Below are 14,743 nucleotides of genomic sequence, written 5' to 3'. Positions count from 1 at the left end.
TTTGCAAAGTTATCACAACATGATGACAAGTGAGCAATCAACATTACAACTGAGCAAATTCCACCCACTATTATTACGATTATTTTGTCAAACTTTGACCTTATTTTCTTCACCCTGGCCATCCAACCCTTTCTACTAGAAATTATGTTTATATATTACTAATTTGCCTAATAAATTTTGGAGGGAACACATTGCAATTGCTGCATGCAATCTCAATCTCAGCAAGGACGTGATACATTCTTATACCACACAGAAGGCATATGGAGGTGGTCGGGATGTACAGTGGTTGCACAAAACACAGGACGCGAGAGTTCAAATCCTGAGTCCCTTGTGATAAGGTTTAGGCAACATAAACACTAGTTAAGGTTAGAGAAAGTTTGGGGTTTCGGTAAAAATTTTCAAATGTAAATACTTCCTGTCTGCAGTTTCGAGTCAAGACTGAGTTTTAAATAAGACCACAACCTTTCCCTCACCTTAACTAAGTGCCATAATTATGTTGCTATACTGTGAATATCATCAAATAAAATATGTTGTCGGTCACATAGCAGCAACTAAGTTTCATGGATCAAAAAGCACAAGTAGACGATCAGAGAGGTTGGGAAAAATAACTGGGGTAGTCAAAATTATTAAAAAGAAAAACGATCACAATACAATTATTACCCAAATTGTCTGTTGTAAACATCCATCACAGTTTACAGAGCCACTATATCCTTCAACATTGGTCTACTGTTCTCACTGAAGTTGTTCAAACAGTTTTCCTGTGCAATGAAGGATTATTAGCAACGCTGCAGGTGCACTTTTAGTATGACGTCTAAAGTGGTTCAGATGATCTACATAAACTTTTGGTTTATTTCCAACCCATTTGATCTTTTCACTGTCGGTGTTACTGACTTTGCCGTAGCGATGTCAGTGTTCCCAGACCTCAGAAGGTGAGTAGAATACCATCATGATAGAGAAGATGGCCAAAACAATGAAAACAAGACCACAGTTGAAATAAACTACAATTGGTCACTTATTCGGGAGCAACTCCATACTATGAGCAAATTTGAATTTGCGATATATTGGTTGCCTCTAGGACGCATGAATGTGGTCTGTTAATTCCATAGCAATAGTTGATATGTCTTATACAAATAGGACGTCTTCATGGTGGTGCTGGGGACCATAAATATCCACAGCAACCAGTCAACAAGTATGACATACTGTGTCATGTCAAGAAAAAATTTTGACCTGGCAACGGCACAATAGATGTGATGAAAGTCATTACAAAACATCCTTTGGGGGTTACAAGTATCCCCAGCAAATTTGGCAATCTAGCCAGTACTGTACTAAGATATGATGCTCTGGACAGGTTGTTGCTCTGGAACTCCGTACCAAAATGTTAAACGGAAGAATGCATGAAGCAGTACACAGAAAAATCATGTTCTTTTCTACAAATTTAGTTTAAAAGCTTCGGGATATTAGTCCTATCATCTGTGTAGGTAGCAGAGGCGTATTGATCACACTACTGTAGGAAATAATTCTATTCATAATAATAAATTCTATATTTGACCTTGTCATACCACACTTACAATTCCTAACTGAGCATGGCCTCATTCCCAGCCCTTCTACCAGTGTCCTGAAGTCAACCCTCTCCCATGAGTATTACATCGAATCCCACATTTTTCACAAACGCTCACATCCCCTTCCCTTCTCAATTAATTCACTCATGTTCAGTCAAGGTCGAAGATTGTGATATCTTAATTAAAGAAAGTTTTCTGTCTTCAAATGAAGTCTCAAATGTGTGAGCTGTTCAATCACATCTTTTAAACTCACTTAACCCCTGATTAATCCCCAGCACTCTTCAGTTGGTCGAGCTTCCCGCTAATGAAATTAAGAGCAAAGGAAGCCTCCATAACATATTCAGCACACATCTCTGGGACGGGTTGGAGGCCTGACAAGTATTTGCAGAATCGTACAGGCAACATGAAGTGGAGACTTCATGGATGTGACGGAGCTCTGTGGCTCCAGGACGCCTGTCTGTTCTACATTCTTTTGCAGGGTTCTCATTTACCAACACTGTACATAAATACCTACTCGACATCTTCTCTATCCCGTAGTTTAGGAGGCCTTTATATCACGAGATGCAGCTCAATTCAGGGAACGCATGCATCTAAGGTCATTAAATGTGCAACATACTTGGTGGGAGCTACTTGCCAAAACGCATTTACCTGGATTACAGCGCCACCCTTGGACCAATTCTATTCACCTTATATGCGCTTCCTTTAGGCAATATTATCCAGAATAAAGATTCATATTTATGCAGATGATACTCCATTATATCAATTGATCAAGCCAGATGAAACCAATCAATTAAAGTATTGGTTAGCTAAACAAGTAAGTGCATAGATTAGTTCAGCGTCAAGCTTCAACGTTGCAGTGAGAGATTACGAGTTTAACCAAAGCGCTCACTCATCAGGTCAAGCATGCGCACGAGCCCACACTTACAAAGGTTGTGGTTGCAATACATTACAATACTGAACTTCAACCCTGCACTCTGCATCTCTTTTTTTTTGACATTTCTTACCCAGTTTGGGGGAAATCATGTTTTTTTTGTTGTCTTTAAAAAAGGACAGGTTAATAAGCACAGGCTTATTGATCACATAATTTCGTGTGTAAGATGTGTAAATTGAAGCACAGCTTAGACCATATTCACATCTACACCCACCACTTTATTAGGTACACCTTGCTAGTACCGGATTGGACCTTCTGCCAGAACCTCCTTAATTCTTCATGGCATACATTGAAAAGGTTCTGGAAACTTCCCTCATAGATTCTGGTCCATATCTCCCGTTCCACCACCTCGACCTCCAAAAGGTGCTGTATTAGATCAAGATCTGGTGACTGTGGAGGCCATTGGAGTACAGTGAACTCAGTCATGTTCAGAAACCAGTTTGAAATGATTTGAGCTTTGTGACATGGTGCGTTATCCTGCTGGAAGTAGATGGGTACACTCTGGTCAGCAATGTGATGGACATTGTCAGCAACAAAACTCAGGTAGGCGGTCACGTTTAAGCGATGCTCAGTTGGTACTAAAGAGCCAGAAGTGTGGCAAGAAAACATCCCTCACACCATTACACCACCACCAGCTTGAACTGTTGACAATGGAATAAAAAAAAAAATCTACTACAGCCAGAAAGTAATTTTCTTTTGTACAGACGTTATTATCATCATCATCATTATGGCAATTACAAGGGGAGTGGACATAAAGGATGAGATTTGAGCCACCAGTTAAATCACATAAGGGCCAATTTGTTGTGTTGGGACCTTTGCTGTGATATGGACAGTCCTGTTAAAATAACAGACTAAATAAAGACTTTCAAGTTTGTTCACCTGTATTTCTTCATAAATACTCTGTATAAGCACATGTACACTACAGAGTGTTTTCACTCTGTCACATACATTGGTCCTAGCCTTGAGTCAGAGCATTGAACATGAGTGTGGTTAACAGAATAGATGAGTCAGTGTGCTGCCTGGATGAATACCGATAGGCCTGTGTGGTGAGGTTCTAATTGGTCATTAAAACAGGAAGTCCACAGCTTCAGGCCATAGGCAAGTCATGATAGGCTGCATATTGTCCAGTTACGTGATGGTAGATCTGTGAAAACAGAAACAAATAAAAAAAAACATAAGGTAAAAGCAAGGAAAAGTAATGTATGGAAAAAGCACCGTCTGTTTTGAATCCCTACCTGCCTCTCGATGTCAGCCAATAGGCTGCTGGCTCCCAGGCGGAACAGGAGAGGGCTGAGCCAGTCATTGCCTAGCTCCTCTTTGATCAGAGTGAGCCACAGCAGAGACTCCTGGGCTGTCCGGATCCCCCCTGCTGGCTTAAAGCCCACCTGAGGGAACATATACACCTCTGTCAACAGGACACACTTCCCTTATGATTAGACTCTAAGATTTGTTGCTATAATGGTTTACTCTGAAGACAACACTGCATGTGCTTGTTTTAAGGTTTTGGTCTTACCACTATGTCCACAGACATAATAGTGATGCAGCAAATCATTGACACAGAGCTGATTTGACTGGTTGAAATTAACAAATTGAACAATTTAGCAAGTAGAAAAGAAAGGCAGGAATAAATACTGTACCTTGTGGCCTGTATACAAGAAGTAGTCACGGATAGCCCTCACCATTACTATGGCGACAGGGTAAGTTGCATTGACAGCCTCCTTTCCTGTGGAAGTCTTGATGAAGTCCGAACCTGTCGAGGTTAAACAGGTGATATTTAGCCTTCAACACACAGAGCGGAGAGTGCAATACAGTCCAGCAGATAACGTCATCACAGAAACATCCCATCCAGCCTGGACCCTCACCAGTTTGCTTTCAGACACACAATCTCCCCATGAAACTGATCAGCAAACTCAGCACTCTGGGTTTAAATACAACACTCTGCAACTAGATATTGGACTTCCTCACAAACAGACCCCAGTCAGTTCGGATTGGTGGACTCACCTCCTCCACTCTAGTGCTCAACACCGGAGTCCCCCAGGGCTGTGTGCTCAGCCCCCTCCTGTTCACACTGTACACCCATAACTGCATCCCCCAACTGCATCCCCTGACATGAAGGGAACTCTGTTGTGAAGTTTGCGGACGACACCACCATCATCGGCCGATTTCAAACAGGAGGGCTCTGCAGCAGGTGATGAACTGCTCAGAGCATCACGGACATCTGCCATATGCCTACGCAGAGCCGAAAGGATACTAAAGGACAGTACCCACCCAGCCACAGCCTGTTCACCCTGCTGCCTTCTGTGAAGAGATACAGAAGTATCTGCTGTAGAACCACCAGACTGCAGAGCAGCTTTTTCCCCCAGGCTGTGAGACTCATGAATTCATCCTCAGAACTGCACCATGTAAAATAGTCATTTCTGTGACTTATTATTTATCCACTCATCTCCTGTATACATTTTGTGTTTATAACATTTGCTTTTTGTGAGTGGCATAAAGGGAACCACAATTCTATTTCATTCTACAACCCCGTGTTGTAAAACGATAAATAAATCCACCTAGTGTTCATCATTTATCTGTGAGTATATTTTCTATTCAACTGCTCTACATTCAAACCTGTACAGGAAAATTCAACATGAGATGAGCTGCAAAAGCAGGAAAGCAGAGTCAGTGACACAGTGCTGGAGAGGGCGCAGAGAGAGGATGGACAGGGCATTACTCTGACAGTCTGGCCGGACAAGAACATATGCTGCTGCTGATGGCTAACAGAGGGCAGCTACATGCTCATCAATAAAAGTCTTCATTTTTCCTTCCCTTCCTTCACCGCCAATTATGTTTTATCAGCTTTCCTGATAAAAATAGAAGATGAAATGACGCTCTTTAATAGATTACCCACAAACTGCGGGCTGTAGGAAAGGAGGGGGGGGGGGAGAAAAAAAATCAGCCCTTCTGCCTCCCTGGTGTATAATGACTGTTCATTACTGAACAGAGCAATATGAACATTTTCCAGTTCATTAAAGACATGTTCTATGAATTTTTCCAGTGAGGCTTTTTTTCTTTTTTTTTTTTTTCAGCCTCTCTCCCCTCGTCCTCAAACTGGCATAATCCTTAAGATTCGTTATGGGGAGTCTTAATTACCAGATAATGGATAACGGTTATTAAATGTGGGTGGCGGTAATGAAGCTCTATTCATTTGCGTGGGCAGGGGGATACTGGCAGGGAACAGCAGAGTAAAATAGCCTGCATCAAAGATTAATAGGTGAAATTATCATTCAATTTCAGGAATCTCATACGCAATTCATAGGAACAAGGGGAGATTAAGGAGCGAGTGTGGCGACAAAAGCAATGCATTTTAATAATGATCTCTATCAGAGCCCCTGACAATTTGGTTCTGTAATCTGCTTATTATGTGATGGCTGGTTAAGTATACTGTGTGTGTGTGTGTGTGTGTGTGTGTGTGTGTGTGTGTGTGTGTGTGTGTGTGTGTGTGTGTGTGTGTGTGTGTGTGTGTGTGTGTGTGTGTGTGTGTGTGTGTGTGTGTGCGCGCCTCAGAGCACCACTCACAGGTTCGCCATTCAGACTTTAGACTTTTTAAAACCTCCTAAATGCCACATGAAAATCAGACCGTCATCACGAAATGAAAAAGCGGCTTCCAGTTAACAGTCGAAACACACGCATGGTGGCTTCTTCTGCAGCCTCTCTTTTCATAACAGTGTGGTACAGTGGTATGTGCAAATACATGGACTGAAATGGTGGAGATTAAATATAGTGAGCTTTGTGGGTTGTCCCCCTACGAGCCATCTCATCTATCACAAATCTCAGAGTTTAATGGAAGTTTATCTGTAACATTTTGGTTCACCGCAGAAATTCATCAGCCTGCAGGCCAAGTAATTTTACCTCCAGCTGCTGAGAGGAATCGGAGGAGAAAGGCTCAGCTGAGTGAAGAACATCTTACACTCTGTCTACACAGGAGGCGTAGCGTGAGCAGCACATGAGCAGAGCAGCAGAAGCTTACATCTTCTGTCTACGTCTACACAGGCACAGTATTGAATGTAGGTCACCGGTGTTTTGGCAGCGCTCGCAGACCAACACACAATCAATGTAGTTCCACACGTGAAACAGGAGAAAACTGACTTGAGGTGTAAAATTACAATTTTGGTCATAGGTGCGTATATGTGGTAGAGATGCACCAATCGATCGGCTGGTTTTCAGTTTGGCCATGGTCATCGGTCATAGCTGATCAATCAGCCTCACATGATCCTGTGCCTGTCAAATTTACACCCATGCTGCGCCGCACAATGGTCACAGCCACACACACGCACTAAACATATCTTCGTGGAAGACACAACGCTCGCAGTAATACCTGTAAGGCCAAAATAAGCTGTGTTTCCCCCACTGTGACACATCCACCATTGTGTCCCTGAGCAAAACACTTGACCCCTCGTTGCTCCAGAGGCGTGCGACCTCTGACATGAGTAGCAATTGTAAGTCGCTTTGGATAAAAGAGTCAGCTAAAAATGAAGAGTTCTTACAAGGGGGTCAGCCCAGGTATATTAATGGCCCATTTTAGCACTGAGTCAACAGAACAGATAGAGAAACAGAGAGAGACAGATGAAGGTGTACCTGAAAGGAAAAGCAAGGTGAGCAGATTTTTTGTGAGGAAACACTAAAATAAAGTGGAGAATTAAGTAGAATTAAAATGGTGAGATCAGAGATAAACTACTAGAAATTGGGTCAGGTATTCTTTCAACTATGTTCAAATAAAATATACAGTATACTGTAAGCTGCTGCAGTTTTGGAGAAAATGTAAAAGTTATTTAATAGTCGGTGTTTTATTATGAACATGAACAGGCCCCAGGAAGAATAGCCGATGATTATGCTGGTGTTAATGGGGACCCTAATTAAGAATGAAAGAATTTTTCATTAATGAAAAATTATAAAAATGTTTAGCTCTTAGAAAGACAGAAAATCAGAAATTACACAGTGCCTTTCTAGTCTTCCATTCAAAGCACTTTACACTACCTGTCACATTCACCCATTCAGACAGTAATGGCAGAGGCTGCCATGCAAGGTACCAACGGCTCATCAAAAACAGAAACTAATCCCATTCAGTCAGCCATCAGGAGTAATTTGGGGTTCAGTCTCTTGCCCAAAGACACTTCGACATGCAGTAGGGGCCGGGGATCAAACCACCGACCTTTACCCGCTCTACCTGCTGAACCACAGCAGCCGCCAAGTAGTTTATTTAACCAATTCTAATTCTGTGTGCATTAAAGTAACAAGCCAACATGAAATGTGTAATGATTATGCCTAAAACATTTCATGAAGACACAGGAGGTGTTTTTTATTTTACAAATTCAATCAATATAAAATGAATTAGATACAAATATGTATGTAGAAATATTCAAATGTATATGCAAATATTTGTGGGGACAATTGGCAATAAATGAATAAATGTTCTGCATATTGTCCCTCTTAAATAGGTTATTACTTGATTACTTATTATTTCATCCCACAGATCTTTTGCAGGACAGACTCCATCTGCTGCTGAACACACCGCAGTAATAAGTGGGTCTGATGGAAGCTACTCTCACGTGGGACTCACTCTTCCTTGGTGTCAAAGCTTGACTGAACGTAATTTGTAAATTTTTTGCCAGCATGCAAATTTTATTCCAATACAACTGTGTGTGTGTGTGTGTGTGTGTGTGTGTGTGTGTGTGTGTGTGTGTGTGTGTGTGTGTGTGTGTGTGTGTGTGTGTGTGTGTGTGGGCGCTGAGCAGCATGCCTGTAAATTACACCAACGCACAGCAGTAGTTATTTCTGTTCATTTTTCTTAAGTGCTGTCAAAAAAACACAATGCTAGAGAAAATCCCAATTTTTATAAACTGCACATTTTGGAAATTTTATAGACTTTCTGCATTTTACTGTTGTCCATATTTATTATCAAATTCCATCCATGTTTTCTACATCATGAAGTCATAGGGCCCTAGTTTAGTTCTTATAATAGAACAAAACTAGGGCCCTATGACTTCATGATGTTTGTCTGACAGGAGCTGCTGCTCTTATAAACACTTAACAGGTCGAATCCTCTTTCACACCCACATCAGCATTGCCACACCCAGTCCTTTTAGGCTAAATTGTCTCTGCCCCAGCTCAAGTCTCTTTTTTGTCGTTTCCTTGCTCCTCGCTTGAACTGGAAGTTTTTCTGCTCCGCCATCTTGCAGACCGTCCCAAAGCTTTTATTCACGCTCCGAGGAGCTATCTCTGAGGAGACACCAGTGCATCTTTCGCGGGAGCTGTTATATTGATTGGACGCCACGGCTGATCGGACTGAACGGATATCAGGACAGATAACATTAAACTCAAGTTTATCACTGCAGAGTCTTATTATTTGATTTGTTTTATGATTAACTGTCTAGTTAAAACCTGTATTCATATTAGGTCACACAACTTTCTTCATTTGTTAGAAAGATTTTTCTCTTTTATAATGGAGACAATTATAGTCAGAGAGAGTCGGTGAGTCTGTCAGCAAGAAACACGTTTTACATAATTTATCATCATTTCTATTCAGTCACATGTGAGGCTGATCATTCCTGTGCTTAGTCCACACAGACGACAATAAAACATAGTAAACATATAGCCTAAGGAGTCGGACAAGCCACTGAACTGCACTAAAGTCTCTAATGAAGCAAGCAAATGAAAAGCTTGCACATCCAGCCATCTCACCCACTGCATCTGATGAAAGCAGCCGGCGGCTCAATGAGTAAAATCAGCTGATGAAAGTGTCAATTGTGGATTGATATGATGGAGCGAGTGATGTGACTACTAAAATGTATGCAGTAGTGTTAAAGTATATCTGAAGAGAAAATAAACAGAAAGCCTAAAACTGAGCGTCGACTTTGATATGAGTTACATCGTTTCAATTTTCCATGAAACATTTAACCTAATAAATCTAAAGAAACCATGATCATATTCAGGGTTATTCAATAACGAATTCCCAATCAGAATCAATAAATATAAATACAGATATTATCAGCATTGTGCCAGTAGAAATGATCCTGTGCCTCTGAGCAGGACATATAGTAACTTATAATTATTTATGTGCAGGTGTTTGTACAACAGGTAATCCTGCTGCTCTGCACTGATAACTGTGAGACTTTATTAGTACCAACAAAGTGCACACGTGTGCAGAAACAAACTCAATCAAAAGTCTCTACAACTGTTAGAGCTGACTGACAGCTGATCCAGCTGTGACCAGCTGCTGCCGTCATCAGAAACGGAAGGCGCTTCACGTGACGCTTCGGAAGAAAGGCGCTTTGTTAAACTGACTGATAACCAACTGCTCATCTCGCTCTTTGAAAGAAAGAGTATAAACCTATTTGCCAACATGTTTGCTAAATGTTAATTAAAATAAAAATGTTTATAAGCTCTTATGCAGAGGAGACAAACTGTGACATTTCAGAGCAGGATGTTGAGTTGTGGTAAGACTGACCAGCCATCATGGCGACCAGGCTGGCCTTATAGACATTGGTGAAGGTGCCCAGCTCTCCAATAGCCAGAATGGTCTTCATGTGGGCGTCACCACAGGCATTCCGAAACTGACGGATCTCGTCATACATGGCTGTGGAGGGGGACAGGAAACCATTTAATCATTTCAGTTGTCATCATTAGAGAAATACACAAATACCTTTAAAGATCTAATTTGTGTTTATTCTTTAGTGTCACCTGGAGCTGCACTGTGAGGACAAAAATAACAGTTCCCTGACGTTGAACATATAGTTTTTCTTTTTGGTAAGGAGCAAAACTTTTCTTGTTTTCTGTGGGGGTTGTTGTTTGTGGTATAATTCCAAACCAAATGATCTCCAGATGACAAAATAATTCACTTTTACAGCTAAAACATTTTAAGTTCCTGATCCTGAGAGTTCACTCTAGACCTTGAAAACAGCATGTGACAAAACAATCTCCCCTCGTGGTTCTTCATCTGTTGATGAAGACCATAGGATGTGATCAAAAGCTCCAGTACAACAAATAAGTGGACGGTCTTGAGTGGATATCATTTTGTCAACTGCCATTTCCAAGGTCGAGTATAAACAGAAAGTGTCAAGCTCAACTTTTAACTTCAAACGATCATGGACAAGTCCTAAACGTTCTCAGCATAACAAAAACTTTGAACATCTCCAGTTCCATTACAACTCGCCAATGCCATCTGCTGATGAAGACCATGTGATACAGTCAAAATCCCTCAGAAAAACAAGTACATGGAGCTTGAGTGAGATTCCTGTAATGACGGGCCATTTACGTAAATGAATTCCAGCTCCAAATCACAGATATTATTTCCATCCTTGCTCTTGATAAAAACAGTTCTAAAACTACAGTTTTTAACAGCAGATTGTTGTTGTGGAGTGACCTGGGGCTCAAATGTATTCGTGCGTCTTTCCCCTCATTTGGTCACAGCGTACCTTCCCACTGCCCTGTGAGGGCGAGCGTTCGGTTGATGACGATGTCGATCTCCGTGGCACCGTCAGCCACCGCCATGCGAACTTCCTGCAGGCGGGTCTCAAGTGGTGTTTGGCCTGCTGGGAAACCAGTGGCCACTGGGAGAGGAGGGAGAACACGCTGTGAGTGAAACTTAAGTACAGGTGTTCATTTTCTAAAAAGGTACACACAAAGTCCCACTCACACAGTCACACACTTCAGCTCACGCTCATTCCATTACCCGAGGCCACAGGGAGGCTGGAGTTGGCCGCTTTTAGAGATGCGACAGCATCAGCCACACGAGATGGATACACACACACTGCTGCTGTAGTCACTCCTGATACACAAAACAACACAACACATGTGGCAGAGCAGTAAGAAAAAAGCCCTCAGTGATAAACTTGTCTGTGTCGCCCTCTGCAGGTTGAATTCAGGTCTGAACAGGTTCCAGAGCTGCTGTTCACCGTCAGGTCCACATAACTTTACAAACCACGAACCGCTACAGGACTGTCTGACTGCTCGTGTTTCTTGAACTGCCTGACTTCTTTTTAGTCACCATGTTTCCAGATCTCCATTAACTTTGTGAGTATGATGTCATAACTTGAGAGAAATGACAGCCAAAACTATGAAAACAAGACCAAAAACTGTCAGTTAGATAAATTGCAGTCATTTTGATAAGTGACCAGTTATTTTTCAAGCAAAAAGGATTTGCTACTTTTCTTTCTTTGACATCCTAGTCGAGTGAATATCTTTGGGTTCTAGACTTAGTAGGACAAAATGAGACATTTATCAATGACCAAAAAATAAACCATTAATCAAGAAAATTATCAGAAGATTATTCAATACTGGATGGAATTGTAAGTTGCAGGCTTAGTTTACTGTGTTAAATATTTGACTTCTCACTCTTCCTGTGGGTGCACAATAATCTGATGTGGTCTAGAATAAAACATGTGCTTTACGTTGAAATGTCAGTGGCTGCACCTTATTAAAAAACTAACTGTAACGGTGTGTTCCATAACTCGAGTTCCAAGCCATGCTTAACCACAAGGCTAAATATTTTTTTTCCCTTTTAATTTCATAATCAGCATGCTTAATACATTAGTAAGAACCTAGTAAAACCTCAGTCGCTGTAACAGTTAAAAGTATATTGTAGAGCTGCACAGACTGAACCATGGTCAATATGTGGTCTGTCAGCAGCAGCAGATGACCTTTGTTGTGCATATCCATCTTCTCGAGCAGGTCGTATCGGACCGGCTGGATGGCTTTCAGACACAGCCGGTGGATGTTGGACGGTGTATCATCGCCAGCCAGAGATGTCAGATCGATACATGTGACAGCCTTCAGCAGCCAGGCGGCCTGCAGGACAAACAGACGAAGCAAACATCAGAGCAAACACTTTGACATACGACATATACTGTGTGACTTTATAAAATTGTCAACCGATTTCGTCATACTGTAAATTCTGTGCTATCTCCTTGATATCACTGTTTGAAATTTTTTATTTGCTGGATCAGCCAAAAAGCAGACTAACTAAGTAAGAGCTTACTAAAATGTGTACTGTGATAGGTTGTATACATATCACCCACTCCTAATATAGTTTAGCTTATGCATGCAGGTACAAACATCTAAATGCATATTTATGTAATAATTTGTTAACGATGTCACATCCCAGCATGTACAGTGTATCACACACTGGATGCAGGTTGAAAGGAGAGCGCTACCTGCCACTGTTTCTTGGGGAGCTTTTGTCCTTGGATGTGCTGAGCTCTCTTCAGGACAGCCTGTGGGTTCACTCTCACTTTTGATATCCACTCCAGGTCTGACGACACACAAGAGAAAAAATAAATAAACAAACGCATAGACAAACAAACACAAATACATATTATATATATATATATACACACACATACACTGATCAGCCATAACATTTTGACCACATGTGTAGGTCAAACAGCCTTTGCCTGTCAGGCCATGGACTCCAGACCTCTGAAGGTGTGCTGTGTAGTATTTGTATTGATAGTAAGTTATTTGAGGTCATTTTCCACTTTATTTTTGTGTTTATTCACTACTTGAATCTGCTCCCTTTCTCTTCTCCCCACACTCACACCCCCACACCTCTGGTCTCTCAGTGCAAACATGCCGGCTTGCCCCGCCTCTTCCTGTCTCTGGGTGTAAATGCTTCTGCAACAGCATTTATGACAACATAAAACCTTCCAATGACCCTCTTTACTATTAAACTATTTTATAGTAAGTAGTGTTTTAAAAGAGCTGTTCAACATGTAAAATGTGGTCAGAAAAATCAATGACTTTTACTTATTATTTAAATTATATGTGCATAGATATTAAAATCATACACTAGGGTTTAGAGAATGTTTTGCAGCTGTCCTCTGGGATACTGCACAGATGGGCTGATTTTTTTATTATCCTGCATCTACCCAAAGTGTGTAACTAGGACTGTAAACCAGCTTTGACAGAGAATGTGAAGACGTGTGACGTCAAAGAAACGGAAACTAAAACAGTGATTACGTTACTGTAGGAGTATTCAACTAACAACAGTGATGATAAGTATACAATTAACATAATGTTAAATGGCTGTAAGGCAGTCAGGATAGCTGCTGGCATATGGAAACCACACATGCTCTTTATCAGAGCATGTCTTGGTGTTACTGGACTAAAAACCAAAACCAGCTGAGACACAGTCAGCTGAGCAGGGCGAGATGGGCTGCCATGCGTTCTCAATTACACTGCCTGTAAATGCTCCTTATTTGTTGTACAGCACTTTTACACTACATCCACCATTCACACACTGAGCATAAGTGCTCAATACACTGGAACAGCCACCTTTATCTTCGACATGCAGCCTGGAGCCGGGAATTGAACCGCTGACCTTCCGATTAGCAACCTGCTCTACCTCCTGAGCCACAGCCGCCCGCCTGTGTGTTTGTTACAGTAAAAATGAAGTGACCTTAAGTGAAATATAACGCTATATTTCATTTGGAACTTTCACATAAAGCAGTATGTTTGACAGTGTTTCTAAAACTGTTATTTTCCAACACTTCTACATGTTCCACAGTTACGTTAGACCCCAGTGAGATGACGCACAGCAGGTCAACCACCGCAAAATGTTACTTATTAAACTGTCACGAGTTGTGAGCTGTCTGCCGTGGCTGCGCTTGTTTATGATAAAACACATTTTGCTGTTAAACGGGGCAAGTTGAAAACAGCTTAAGTTAGGCAAAACAGAGAATTATGTCTTACATGTTAACATAAGCTGGTAAAATGAAAAGTGTGTGTGGGAAAACAGCAGCAAAACCGAGACGGCCACACGTGTTTATAAGGAACTAACATTATTACAGCTAACAGGGTTAGCCTAGCTTTACTTACCGAGCTTCGTCCCTGGGTTCCTGTCCGACATGGTAAAGGACAGATTATTTATTCATGAGCGGAAATTGAAATTAAAGTCAGTAGCAACCGCTAGCCAAACATGTCAAGTCAACACCATTCAGTCTATGGTCAGCACCGGGGGCGGTGGGGGGGGGGGGGTTCTTCTTCTTGTCTGGGTTTTATGGCGGATCGCATTCAACTTGTTCAGGTGCATACCGCCACCTACTGTACCGGAGTGTGTAATATCAAGGTTTTAGTACTTCAGGTTCAGTGTATTCAAAAGGTAAATAAATAAATACAAAACAAAACAAACAGTCCAACAAACAAACAAACAAAAAAAAGACTATATGTTGTGGTCTAATCCAGTAGATTTGAGAAAATTAAAGAGAGCTTTGCG

The 14,743-nt window shown here is 41.4% G+C and overlaps 1 protein-coding gene across 1 annotated transcript; it reads right to left on the bottom strand.

Moving 5' to 3' along the window:
- Positions 1–2,687: 2,687 nt before the first annotated feature.
- On the bottom strand, positions 2,688–14,497 carry dera (deoxyribose-phosphate aldolase (putative)). The gene is made up of 9 exons (XM_046072267.1): positions 14,347–14,497; positions 12,684–12,781; positions 12,171–12,318; positions 11,204–11,299; positions 10,947–11,081; positions 9,980–10,108; positions 4,128–4,240; positions 3,726–3,875; positions 2,688–3,634 (listed from the first exon to the last, which is right to left on the bottom strand). The coding sequence occupies exons 1-9, from the start codon at positions 14,375–14,377 to the stop codon at positions 3,578–3,580; spliced, it is 957 nt and encodes a 318-aa protein (XP_045928223.1). The 5' UTR covers positions 14,378–14,497; the 3' UTR covers positions 2,688–3,577.
- Positions 14,498–14,743: the final 246 nt, after the last annotated feature.

This window comes from Micropterus dolomieu, linkage group LG16 (genome assembly GCF_021292245.1).
Source record: "Micropterus dolomieu isolate WLL.071019.BEF.003 ecotype Adirondacks linkage group LG16, ASM2129224v1, whole genome shotgun sequence".
Lineage (NCBI taxonomy): Eukaryota > Metazoa > Chordata > Actinopteri > Centrarchiformes > Centrarchidae > Micropterus > Micropterus dolomieu.
Note: the sequence above shows the minus strand (reverse complement) of the source record. Positions and strands in the feature narration are given on the sequence as shown.

What these genes read in the sequence shown, in the direction of transcription:
- dera (XM_046072267.1), bottom strand. Translation starts at nt 14,377, where the DNA reads ATGTCGGACAGGAACCCAGGGACGAAGCTCG. An exon ending in GAACCCAGGGACGAAGCTCG is followed by an intron (nt 12,782 to 14,346) that starts GTAAGTAAAGCT and finishes GTGTGTCGTCAG; the next exon opens with ACCTGGAGTGGATATCAAAA. An exon ending in CCTCACAGGGCAGTGGGAAG is followed by an intron (nt 10,109 to 10,946) that starts GTACGCTGTGAC and finishes CCCCCTCCACAG; the next exon opens with CCATGTATGACGAGATCCGT.